General features: G+C 42.3%; 1 protein-coding gene across 2 annotated transcripts in view; it reads left to right on the top strand.

The window, feature by feature from the left end:
* The first annotated feature begins 2,122 nt into the window (after positions 1-2,122).
* GNG2 (guanine nucleotide binding protein (G protein), gamma 2) overlaps positions 2,123-12,912 on the top strand; it is a 149,220-nt gene continuing 138,430 nt past the window's right edge. The window contains exons 1-3 of one of the 2 annotated variants that reach the window (XM_011961786.1): positions 2,129-2,158; positions 3,598-3,737; positions 4,055-4,057. In XM_011961786.1, coding sequence (XP_011817176.1) covers positions 3,717-3,737; positions 4,055-4,057 — 24 coding nt within the window. In that variant the 5' untranslated portion in view covers positions 2,129-2,158; positions 3,598-3,716. Of the gene's footprint in view, positions 2,159-3,597; positions 3,738-4,054; positions 4,058-12,912 lie in introns of both variants that reach the window. The other variant, XM_011961785.1, reaches the window with a different exon arrangement.

The following is a 12,912-nucleotide window of genomic DNA, read 5'->3' on the forward strand; positions in this document are numbered from 1 at the left end:
GGCTGAGGGAGGCAGATCATGAGATCAGGAGTTCAAGACCAGCCTGGCCAATATGGCGAAACCCTGTCTCTACTAAAAATACAAACATTAGCCAGGCATGGTGGTGTGCACCTGTAGTCCCAGCTGCTCAGGAGGCTGAGGCAGAAGAATCACTTGAACCCAGGAGGCAGAGGTTACAGTAAGCTGAGATCATGCCATTGCACTGCAGCCTGGGAGACAGAGCAAGACTCTGTCTCAAAAAAGAAAAAGAAAGACAAAAAAAAAAAAAAAAGAAACCACCAAACTGGTTTTTCAAAGAAGCTATATCATTTTACATTCCTACCAGTAATGCACGAAGCGTCCAATTCCTCCACATCCTCACCAACATGTGATATTGTCTGTCTTTTTGATTACGGCCATTCTACTGGGTGTGGAATGGCATCTCATTGTGGCTTTTATTTGCTTTATCCTAATGACTGATGATATTGAACATATTTTCATGCTCTTACTTCCATTCCTATATCTTTTTTGATGAAATGTCTGTTTATAGCTTTTGCTCACTTAAAAAAAGTTTTTTTAAATTATTGAGTTGTAAGAGTTTTTTTTATGTATCCTGAATACAAGTTCTTTATCAGATTATGATTTGAAAATGTTTTCTCTTAGTCTGTGGTTCATCTTTTCATTTTCTTGATAGTGTCCTTTGAAGCACAAGTCTTTTATCTTTGATAAGGCCCAGTTTATTATTTCTTTTATGCATCATGCTTTTGATACTGTTTATATAATGTCAAGATAAGAAATTTTATATGAATACAATACTTAATATATGTATAATGTATAATTTTATATGAATATATTTTCTATTAAATATGCTATGAGGAAAATTAATACCAAAGCCTTCTCAATTATTCCTCCTGACCTACTTTGTATTTTGTTTTTGTTTTTTGAGACAGGGTCTGGCTCTGTTACCCAGCCTGGATTGCAGTGGTGCGATTTCAGCTCCTGTAACCTTCACCTCCTGGGCTCAACCCATCCTCTGGCATCAGCCTCCTGAGGAGCTGGGACTACAGGTGTGTGCCACCACACAGAGCAATCTTTTTTCTTTTTTTGTATTTTTGGTAGAGATGGGGTTTAATCATGTTGGCCAGGCTGGTCTCTAACTCCTGGGCTCAAGCGATCCACCCATCTCAGCCTCCCAAAGTGCTGGGATTATAGGCGTGAGCCACCGCACAGAGCCATACTTTGTATTTTGAATAGAAGCAGCAGTGGTGATGGGATTCATATTCCAAACCTCAGCATCACACAACATTCCCCTGCAGTAAATCTGCAAATGTATCCTCTATATCTAAAATAAAAGTTGAAATGTTTTTAAAAAGAAGCAATGGTAGCACTCTGTTTTAAACTAATGTTAACGTTTTCAAAGCCACAGTGAAAGAAATCCACTACACATCACCTAGAACTGGAGATCTAATCTGACAGGTGGGCCACAGTACTAATAATGCAAGCACGATTCCTATACAAAATTTTATTAAACTGTGTTAGTTGAACAAACAAAACTACGCAGACACTCTTCTGTCTGCCTTGTTCCTTCTTGTATTCGGTTTCCTGTTCGTGTTTTTGTCATTTTCCTTTATGTGTGTATGTGTGATTTTCTTTCCTGTCTTTGCTAGAGTTGTCACCATGTGGATAGGAGACCCTCAAATCACCAGACAACTGGTTTCCCAAAGGGTTGCTGGATTTGTTGCTTTTTCATTGTGCCAGCAAGAGCTATGTGCCTGCCTTTATTGAGTGGTAAATACGTGTTGGAAGCAAAAGCATCACTAATATAATGCTTTATGCTGCTAGGGCAGCTTTCTCATTAGTGCCCAGCATACTGAGCAAAGAAGCTGGGTTCCAGAAATAAATAGAAACGTGCTGTTGACAGCATGAGCAGAGTCCCCTTTTTACATGGCAAGAAAGAGAGAGAGATCTTAATTCTGAATACCAAATTAAAAAGCCTTTAAAAGAGGCATCTGGAAGGATTTACTCCTCCTTCTGAATCAGCCATCAGTGGGCAGCAAGAGCTGAGAAATGATGCTGTCATGCATATGAGAGAGTGATAGGAAAAGGGGGAGAGTTAAAGTCTAGTGAGGCTGAGGGTTGCAGGAGAGCGTGCAGAGCCAGCAAGAGTGGATGGCTGAAGGTACCATGGCCCTTCCTATCTGCAGGTTCCCAGACAGGGATCAAAAATAGATATTAAATAAATAATGAAAACAATTTTAAAAATGCAAATTTTGAAAAGAAAAAATATAACAACTATTTACATAAGGTTCACTTTGCATTAGGTATTATAAGTAATCTAGAGATTATTTAAAGTAATTGGAGGATGAGTATAGATGATATGCAAATTTTAAGTCAGTTTCCATGAGGGACTTGAGCATCTGCAGATTTTGGTATTGGTGGTTGGGAGGCAGGGGTGGTCTCCAGAACCAATCCCCCACCTCGTGAATACTGAGGAACAACTGTATACATGCCATTAATCATGCTGAGTGCAGTGATGCGGGTGGCAGAATGGAGGCATTGACCTGAAACAGGGACACCTCATCCTCTGAGATGAAGGGATAAGAGGGAAGAAAGGGTGTGGCTACAGATAAGCTAGTTATTTGGATGGAGTAAAATACAGAAAGAAATCACACCTGATGGGACCAATCGTACTTGCTGAAGTAGGAGATGAGGTCACCTGAATTGTTCAAAAGGATGAATTAGAATGGTGAAGTTTTGGTGAAGGAGAGACCCGAGAAACCCAGGATAAGTTAAAAGACCCATAAATAAGCACAGCTGGGATTAGGCACAGAATGAGATGGCTCTGAGGTTTTCTCCAGCCATGCTTGATGGCTAGTACTTAGGAGCATTGAGAAGATGAGTTGACACAGATCTGAGGTTTCCTAGGGGAAGGAGTGAGACTGACACAAGGATGCAGGTGGGAGGTGTAGTTCAGGCAATTCACCACACCCTCCAAGGTGGGCAGGAAAGGAAGAGAGGCTAGACGGTGATAGCAGCAGTTCCCAAACTTATCTGTATGTAGAATCATCTGGGGATCTTTAAAAAGTTCCATAGCCCAAGCCACATCCCAGGTGAATTAAATCACAATCCCTAGGAGTAGGGCACGGGCACAGATGTCAATACTCTTTAAAGCCCTCCAGGTAATTCTAACATGAAGACAAGTTTGAAAAATACTGGGTACATATATACTAGAACAGTGCTTCTCCAAGTGTAGTCCCCAAACTAGCAGCATCAAAATCACCTGGGAACTTGTTAGAACTGCAAACACTTGAGCTCTACTCCAGACTTATCAAACCAGAAATCGTGGGAGCAGGGACTCAGCAATCTGCCTTAACAAGCCTTCCAGGTGACCCTGATACCTGCTAAAGTTGGACAATCACTGAATTAGCAGGAAAAGAAGGAATCCTGGTCCCGGTGATCCCTCTGAGAACAGATGTAGTGAGAAAGCTAGGAGTGGTATTTTTTGATGTCATACAGTTCCAGACTATAACTAGCTCAGCTTTGAGCCTTGAGGTCAAAGAATTAAAGCGTTGATTAGTGTGTTGGATGTTCATCCACGCACATGTTTACATATCGCAGAATTACACACAATGGAAAAGCAGCGCCGTGGAGCTGGATGAATCCTGAGCCCAACCTGTGCCTCCGGTCTTGGGGCGTGCTGGGGAAACAGCGGACTCCAATGGAGAGGGAAGCAAGAGATGGTGCACCTTCAGGGGAAGGTAGGCTTCAATGAATGGTGGTGGAAGGATACTGCAAAGAGGAAAACCTTGAAGTGTTTATTCTCTGAGGGAAAGGTGGAAAGACTAAGAGCTTGGAGAGAGAGTCTGAGAGCGGGAGGACCCAGGAGGGAGCATAAAGCTGAGGAAGATGAGAGAATAACCCGGGATAGATGTTTGGGTTGTAGAAGGTCAGGGGAAGGCAAGCACCATATGCCTTGGGGGCTGTGGCCGTGCATTCTTGGGATGAGAGACCTTGGTAGAACCGACTAGCTTATTCGACGTGAGTTATTTGGTGCCACTATGGCCGATTGTGCCAGACAGTCCTGCCACCATCCCCAGGGGAGGTGAGTCACTGTGTGGTGAAAGCCACAGTCTCCGGCAAGGCTGTTTTGTCCTGGGCAGGGAAGCTGCAAGGACTGGGGAAGCTGCCTCAAGGTGAACAGGAGGTGGCAGAGCCTGGTCTGCGGTGAGTGCTTTCACACAGGCGGTTTTCCTACTTCCCTGAGCTCCGGATTGTTTCCCCCAGCAGGGAGCTGTGCCTGCCTGAAAATGGTTCAGGGCATAATTGTTATCATAAAGGAAAGCAGGACCAGAAGAACCTTGACAGCCTTTTGATATTGTTTATCCTAGCTCTGACTGATAAGGAGTCAGGAGAAAAAAAGGAGGAAGGAATAAATCAAGGAGATAATCACAAAACAACAAGGAGATAATCACAAAAGCAGAAGAAAACATGTTGTTTTCACTGGGCTGAGTGGTTGGCTTATGATATCTGTCTGAACCATGGCCACACTGAGGATTCTGGAATGCATTCTAGCCAGGTATGAATTAGGCATCCAAATAGCCACAAGATAATAGCTTAGTTTACAGACCCATGAAACTGCTTGGGTTGGTCTAAGGCCGGACTGTGAAGCTGGAGAAATTTGTTTCTAACTCTACTATTTTTAGGCCTCTTCTCCTCCCCAGAAACCCTTCTCCTTGGTTTTGCCTGCTCCTATAGCCCTGCCCTCACCCTTCAGGAACACCCCAGGGGCTCAGGGCTGGGGACAGCAGAGGCTTACCCCCTCTATATCCCCACTGCCCGGCAATTTGACGTGCAGACATTACAGGCCCTCTCTGTCTGAAGATATTAGCTCTCTTCCACCGTCACACTCCCCAAACACTCTTGCCACCATTCTTGGGAATGCCAAGGTCCACAGTGATGATGCTTTGGATTCCTTGTTGCTCAGGAATAATATACACAATATATAACAAGTGGGTAAAGGCACTGATCGGTGGAACAGACACCAGCTGTGAACACCTCAGTAAGGCAGCAAGGCACATGCTGGCTGAATAGCTGCATCCTCCTACCCATCTAGCCTTTCAGTCCTCCAATGACCTGGTCCTCCTGTGCCTCAGCTGTCCACTCCCAGGGGTATAGCCTAGTCTTGTTACCATCCATGGCAGCCCCTTCTCAGTCATCATCTGCTGCTTTTCCATCTTATCTCCCCAACTCCAAAAGTTCTTTAAATCCAACAGTTCTTGGACATGCCTACAAGCTATTGATCATACTAGCTTTTCACTGTCCCTTACAAGGCCCCCAAACCCTTATTCCCTCCTTACCTAGCTCAGATTCCAGAGCTCATCATCATTATGTCCTCATCTTACTTGTCTGTCTTTCGCTCCAGGGTACTCACGTGTCAACCCCCATTCTGGCTAAACCCAACTCATCACCTACTACACACCTGAATTTGCGTAACTGCTATTTCCTACCATCCTTATAAATAAAAACCCTATCTTGATCGCATATTGCCCTCCACTGACCCATTCCCCTGCTCTCTTTTAGAATAAATCCCTTAAAAAGAAGTATCGATCTACACTGTCTCCAATTCCTTCCGTCTCATTCTCCATTAAACTTATTCCTGTCAGGATTTCACCTCCACCACTCCAACTCTGCTCTCATCAAGACCACCAGAGACATCTACTGCTAAACCTAATGGCCAGTTCTCAGTGTTTATCATATTTGACCTATGCTCCTAGTTGATCACTCCCTACTTCTTTTTTTTTGAGATGGACTCTTGCCCAGGCTGGAGTGCAGTGGCACGATCTCAGCTCACTGCAACCTTTTTTTTTTTTTTTTTTTGAGATGGACTCTTGCCCAGGCTGGAGTGCAGTGGCACGATCTCAGCTCACTGCAACCTCCACCTCCTGGGTTCAAACCATTGATTCTTCTGCCTCAGCCTCCTGAGTAGCTAGGACTACAGGCGTGCACCACCACGTCTGGCTAATTTTTGTGTTTTTAGCAGAGATGGGGTTTCACCCTATTGGCCAGGCTGATCTTGAACTCCTAACCTCGTGATCTGCCTGCCTCAGCTTCCCACAGTGTTGGGATAACAGGCGTGAGCTACCGTTGCCCGGCCCACTTCCTACTTCTTGAAGCGCTTGGTTCTTTTGACTTCCAGGAGTCCCCACTCTCCTGGGTTTCCTTCTCTACAATTAGCCATTCCTTTGTAGAGTTTTTTCTGGTTCTTTTTCATCTTACTGATTTCAAAATACTGGAATGCTTCAGAACTTAGTATTTGGACCTCTTTTCTATCTATACCCCCTTATTGAGTTCATCTCCTCTCATGGCTATTAATACCATCTTTGTCCTCATGACTCCAAAGATTATATTTTTAGCAAAGACCCTGCACCTGGACTCCAGTCTCAAATGTCAATTGCCTATTGGGACATCTCCACTGGATGGTTCATATTTAACCTATCCAAAGTGGAACTCCTGATCTTACCTTCAATCTGTTCCTCCTGCATCTCTCCTGGCTCAGCACATAACAATGCTACATATCCTTCCAATTACTCACGCCAAAAAGCGGAGTCAATTCATGTCTTCTTTCCACTCGCAGACTCTACATCGAATCCATAGCAAATTTTGCTGCTCAACTTTCAATATATATTCGGCCACTAACCACTTCTCATCACTACTTCTACTGTTGTCCAAGCTGCCAACGTTTCTGACCTGAATTACTGAAATAGCTTCTTAATAAGCCTCCTTGCTTTCATCATTGTCCCGCCTCCAGTCAACTCTCATTATCGCAGCAAAAGTGCACCTTTTCAAACATAAGATTATGTAGTTCCTCCTCTAAAATCCTCCAAAAGTTGTCCATTTCACTCAAAATTTCAGTTCAAAAGCTAAATAGTTAAAATGGCTGACAAGGCCTGACAGCACGAGCTGTTTCTCCGCCCTATTCGTCTCCAACCCTGTGTCCTGCCTCTCTCTCCTTTGCTCATGCCACACAATGGCCTCCTTGCTAGCCCACAAATGCACCAGGCATGCTCTAGCCTCAAGTCCTTTGTATACTTGCCATGTTCTCTGCCTGAAATACTCCTCCTCCAGATCTCTGTTTTGCTAGTTCCCCAACTCCAAAAATTATTTAACTCCAACAGTTTTAATGTCACATTCCCAGAGGCCCCTGCATTTAATATTCCTATAAACCTCCTCTTCCTTTGTGTTAGCACGTTCTAGCTGCCTCTTTAAAAACATTTTTTGCCAACACCTAATTATTATCTAACATGCTGTATTTATTTGTTTATTACATGTCTCCCCAGTAGAATATAATCTGCAGGAGGATGGGACAGCAATTATTGCCTGTGTATATCACTGCATAGTCCCCAGTACTAAGAACAATGTCTGGCACATGTTCCATGCTCAAAACATATTTTTCAAATAAAAGGATGATATAAATGAAAAGGACAGCAAGGGGGACAGCCTTGATCCATAAAAATCTAGACTATCAGTGTCAGAAACCACAAGCAATAGAGAGAACTATGGTAATAAAAAGGGGTCATGAAAGCGCTATGTTGTTTGAGCAACCAATTCTGAGAGAAGGAAGGGAAAAGCTCATTTCTTTGTAGTAGTTAGAAATTACCTGGCACTTTTTCCTTCTCATCTCATGGTCTATAAGGAAGTGGACTTCAAAACAAAATTCACATTTGATATCACTAGAGAAGCCCTGCTGTAACTGAATTACTTCATGACCAATGCCAGCATACTGTTATTTTCAAAAATAAATCACAGTCTAACGTCTAAAAAGTAATCTAAAATCTTTGATGAAGTCTCATAAAGTGAAACCAAAGTGAAATACATTATACAATATGCAGCATAATTCCGAAAGATTCTCTTCTCACTGTCAAAAGTATTATTTGCAAAATCTAAAAAAGAGAATTCCTATACAAATACACAGTGAGCATGTGTCAAAGTTTTAACTCATTACAATGATGGGGAGGCTGGGCATGGCAGCTTATACCTGTAATCCCAGCACTTTGAGAGGCCAAGATGGGAGGATTGCTTGAGCCCAGGAGTTTGGGACCAGCTTGGACAACATGGCAAGACCCTGTCTGTACAAAAAATACAAAAGTTAGGCATGGTGGCACACACCTGTGGTTTCAGCTATTTGGGGGGCTGTAGTGGGAGGATCACTTGAGCCCTCAAGTTCAAGGCTGTAGTAAGCCATGACTGTGCCACTGACACTCCAGTCTGGGCAACAGTGAGACTCCATTTCAGGAAAAGAAAAAAATAAAAAATTTAAAAAATGGTGAAGCTACTTCAAATGATGCTAAGAGAATATAATGTATATATATAGTCAATGAAAGCAAACATAAATGGAGAAATATGATTGGTAATTAGATGCAAAACTATTACAGGGCAATAAACAGCTATCTTTGGGGTTATCTTTTCTACTTTAGAAATAATTTGCATCTCTATAGAGCAAAAATTATTCTCTCTCAGTGTCTTAGCTGGACTTTCATAAAATATTATAGACTGGGTTGCTTAAACAATGGAAATTTATTCTCTCACAGTTCTGAAGGTTGAGAGGTCCAAGGTCAAGGTGCCAACATGATCAGTTTCCATTGAGGGTTCTCTTTCTGGATTTCGGATGGCTGCCTTCCCCCTGTGTCCTCACAAGGCAGGCAGGGAAAGCAAGCTCTCTAGTGTCTCTTCTTATAAGGGCACTAATTCCATTATAAGGCCCCCACCCTCATGACCTCACATAAATTTAATTACCTCTGAAAGATTCCATCTCCAATTACCATCACATTGAAGATGAGGGCTTCAATATATAAATTAAGGGGTTTTAGACACAGAGCATAGCAATAGGCAAAAATGGTCTAAAAAATACCTGTTAGTAAGTCAGACATTTATACACTTCTGAATTCAGATGACCCTTAGGCCTACTAGACAGGGTCTTTGCATAACAAGGAAGGTACACAATCTATTTTGCCTTTCAGAGGTTGGAAAAATTTTCTCAACCTTACAGCGTAATTTCTCTATAGACCCAATCAAGATTAAAGCTTATGGGGCCTAAAGTTTATATAATTTGGGGGGATGGGGCACGGGTGCTCTGAAAAGAAGAAAGATATATAATGAATATGTAAAGACATTATTCAGGTCTGAGGGACTTGGAAGGGATCAGTACCAGTGAGAATTTCATGGAAAATCTACCTCTGGTACCTCTTCATAGCAATTTTCACACCACCCCCAAATCTCTCTTCTAAACATTCTATGAAAACCTTCATCTTTAATGGGCTCTTTCCTTTTTCAACTTTTTCCCAGTCCCTCTTTGTTCATGGATTTCTTCTACTGTAAATCACTTTACCCTCTCTAGACGTCTGCTAGTTCATCTAGTTCTTGGCAACCCATTATCTTTTCAGGAGGAGGCAAAGAGTCCTCCTTAGAACCTGGAGTAGGGTAAGACTGTGAATACAAATATATAATAATAACATTTGCTCCATTACATTTACTCTTTAGGAGAAGTGCAGATGCCTCTACAAAAGGTGGAGATGCCAGATAAAGCTAAATGTGGACCATCCTAAGGAATTTTTAATAGTGCTCAAGAAGTCTTAAAGGGATGAAAGTTATGATTTGTGGAGTAACAGACAGATATAATAGAAGGACGTGATTGCTTGAGGGGCATAGAAATGGTAACACTGATTTTTAGAAAAGCTCCTGGGAACCCACATTCTACAGACTATCGCTCACCTGTCACTATAATCAGTTGGTCACAACAGTATTGCTGTGTACCATCTGCTGCGATCATGAATGAAATTACTTTCACATAAGAACCACCAACTTTCCCTGCCACTTGCTTTCTCCTTTACAATGATATTGGTGGCCATATCAGTGGTAGGGGTCATACAGTGTTTCCATAGCTTACAGTAGGTGTCTTGAGATCCATTCAGCAATAGCATCAGACTGCCCTTGAGACAGCCTCATCATGCAATACCAGCTGAGTTAGTAAACATGGCCCCTGCTCTCTGGACAATTTTTAGAAAAGACCAAAAAACAAAGGCAGACAAAATAATTGGTGGGATGTTGCCTTCATTCAGTAACTGCCTTTGAAATATACAACACACTGAAGCTTTTGGAGATGGGAGAAGAAGGGCATTTTAAAGGCTGGCAGGAGAAGATGACCTGGAATTGTCTCAGAGAATTCCTGTCTATTAACTAGTGCGATGCAAATGCCTCCTTATCTACACACTAACGTTCCCCCAGAACACCCCAAGGCATTCAGCACTTGGCCTCCCGAGCTGTGGTGGCTGGATACCAGCACTGCAATGGCTTCCATCCCTGCACTTGCCTGGCTTCTGCCTGCCACAGACTCCCCTGCTGAGGTCAGAGCCACACGGAAATGAGGCCTTCCTTGGTGACTGAAAACAGAGCTTGTCGACCAGCTGGGAGACAAGTGTCAAGTGCTGGGTACAGGTGGCAGGTGAAAGGCTGGCGAGGTGCTAATGTTATCACCTCCAGAGGGTGACAAGTCAGAAGACAGCTGCCTCTGTCTTGTGTTCCTCTGTTCCATGGATCCCAATGCCACTGGGTCCTGGGTAAGGACAGGCACGCACCCTCTCAATACTGAGGTTGCTAAAGCCATTTTTAATTTCCAGGAGGATCCTTTCCATGGGTAAGAGGGAAAGCATTGGAGACATCACCTAAGTGAATTTGGGAACACATCTAGTGCTATAATGCATGCAAAGTTGTTAAGTACCTGACCTGAAGTTGAGTACCTGAGCTGAAGTTAATAGAATGCAAATATTCTGGAAATAGATTTTCTTTTCCATTCCCTTCAGGGCGTTTGATTTATTTGTGCTATGTTCTGCTCTGAGTTAGAATACTTTATTATATACCTGGTTTAAAGATATCCTAAATGTCTACCCCGCTTCTATATAAATGTATAAGGACAAGATTCTGTGCTAAAAGAGTTGAGGGCTCTGAAGGTCAGCTCCTTTCATGCCCTCTCTGAGGAACTAGCAAAAGAGGAGACAAGAGAAAGCTTCTAGGTTAACCTGATGTTTATGAATGGCCCCCAGCTCAGTTGAGGTGAAAGTGAAACTGAGAGTCAATAATTACTGTAAGAAGCAAGAAGCAGCAGTGAACTAATCGAATCACAGAAGAGGCATAAAGGGCCGGAAAGTAGGAGATGAAGAGAAAGACTGGGCATCTAGACTTTTGACTCTTTTAGCATCTAAACCTTCATTCTTACTCCATTTCTTTCATCTTGAGAAGGAGAAACATTACTATTTATATGCAGACCTCAGTTCTCCCAGCTGTCTTTAGCTGTAATATTTCAGAGGTCCAAGACTATACAGGTAAATAAGATAGCTATTTTCAAACTGTCCTCCCCAGTTGCCTCTCCCCACCTCTCAACTTCAGCAAAAACCCACATCACCCCCTACCTTTGATTTGAGATATGCTGACCTAGCACGTCAAAGTCTAATCCACTCCTGAATCCCGTGTACTGTGTGCCTCTGCAAACAGCCAAACAGATGCATCTAGAAAACCATTTTAAGGTAAAGTTACAGGATCATTCACTGCTCCCCTCACCTACAACTTCTCAATAAAGAAAAGACCCAAATTTTTGAAGCTCCCAAAGCCCAAAGTATCTTCCTTTTAGAATTGAGAATAAATGTAAACATTTAACAAAGTAGAAAACTTGAGCAAAAACTATATTTTTCTTTTTCTTCTCTATTGCAAATATTAGTCTCATTACTAATTTTCAGGTCTTTTGCTGGGAGGGACTTTAAGGAAGCTTTAAATGTCCGGTCTTAGAAGTTTCAGGATAAGGGCTTTACAGGGAAACTTATATTACAAATAAATTTGGTAGGTGTCTTAGTTCAGGATGCTATTCAGAACACTATAGACTGGGTAACTTAAGCAATAGAAATTTCTTTCTCACAGTTTTGAAGGCTGAGATGTCTAATATCATGGCGCTGGCAGATCTAGTGACTGGTCTGGGTTCTCTTCCTGGTTTGCGGAAGGCTGTCTTCTTACTGCACCTTCATTTGGCAGAGGAGAGATCATGATCATCTCTCTCCTGTCTCTTATAAGGGCATGAATCCCATTCAGGAAGGGTCCACCTTCACGACCTCATTATCTCGCAAAGACTTCACCTCCAAATGCCATCACACTGGGGGTTTAGGCTTCAACATATGAATGAGTCGGGGAATGAAAACACCCAATGCATAGCAGTAGCTAGGGTGGTGGTCATGCAGTACCACAGGGCAAGCACTAGATTTGGAAGTGGTCTCTGTTCTATAAAAGTCATTAATTCATTGATTGACCTCGAGCTCTTTGAGCCAGTATTCTATATGCAACAGAAGAATCTGTTTTATGATGTTGCTTTGAGGGTTAAATAAGATAAAGTCTGTGAAAATGCTTTTAAAAATATAAAAACTCACACAAAGTTTTATTGCTAATTTTTAATATACCACCTGCCTCATTAGTGTCCTCTCCCCTCGCCACAACTTTAGCAAGCACCAGTATGCCATTTACCACTGGCTTTGCATAACCTAACCAAAATCTATTAAATCTAATGTACTTCTTCCCCTACTCCATTCTCCTCTACACACCCTTAAACAAATGCGCCTGGAAAAAAAAAATCATAAAGCAAATTTATAGGATTCTCTATTCCTGCTCCTTACAACTTCCCAATTAAAAAAAACCTTAATGCTAACTTATCATGAAAAGTTTGTTTTTATAAATGGAATAAAATATTTTCAATATTATGATTTTAAGTGATCTCATCTTTTTTTTTTTTTTTTGAGATGGAGTTTTCCTTTGTTGCCCAGGCTGGAGTGCAGTGGCACGATCTCGGCTCATTGCAACCTCTGCCTCCCAGGTTCAAGCGATTCTCCTGCCTCAGCCTCC

This window comes from Colobus angolensis, unplaced genomic scaffold (genome assembly GCF_000951035.1).
Source record: "Colobus angolensis palliatus isolate OR3802 unplaced genomic scaffold, Cang.pa_1.0 Scaffold57, whole genome shotgun sequence".
In the NCBI taxonomy this organism is placed as follows: domain Eukaryota; kingdom Metazoa; phylum Chordata; class Mammalia; order Primates; family Cercopithecidae; genus Colobus; species Colobus angolensis.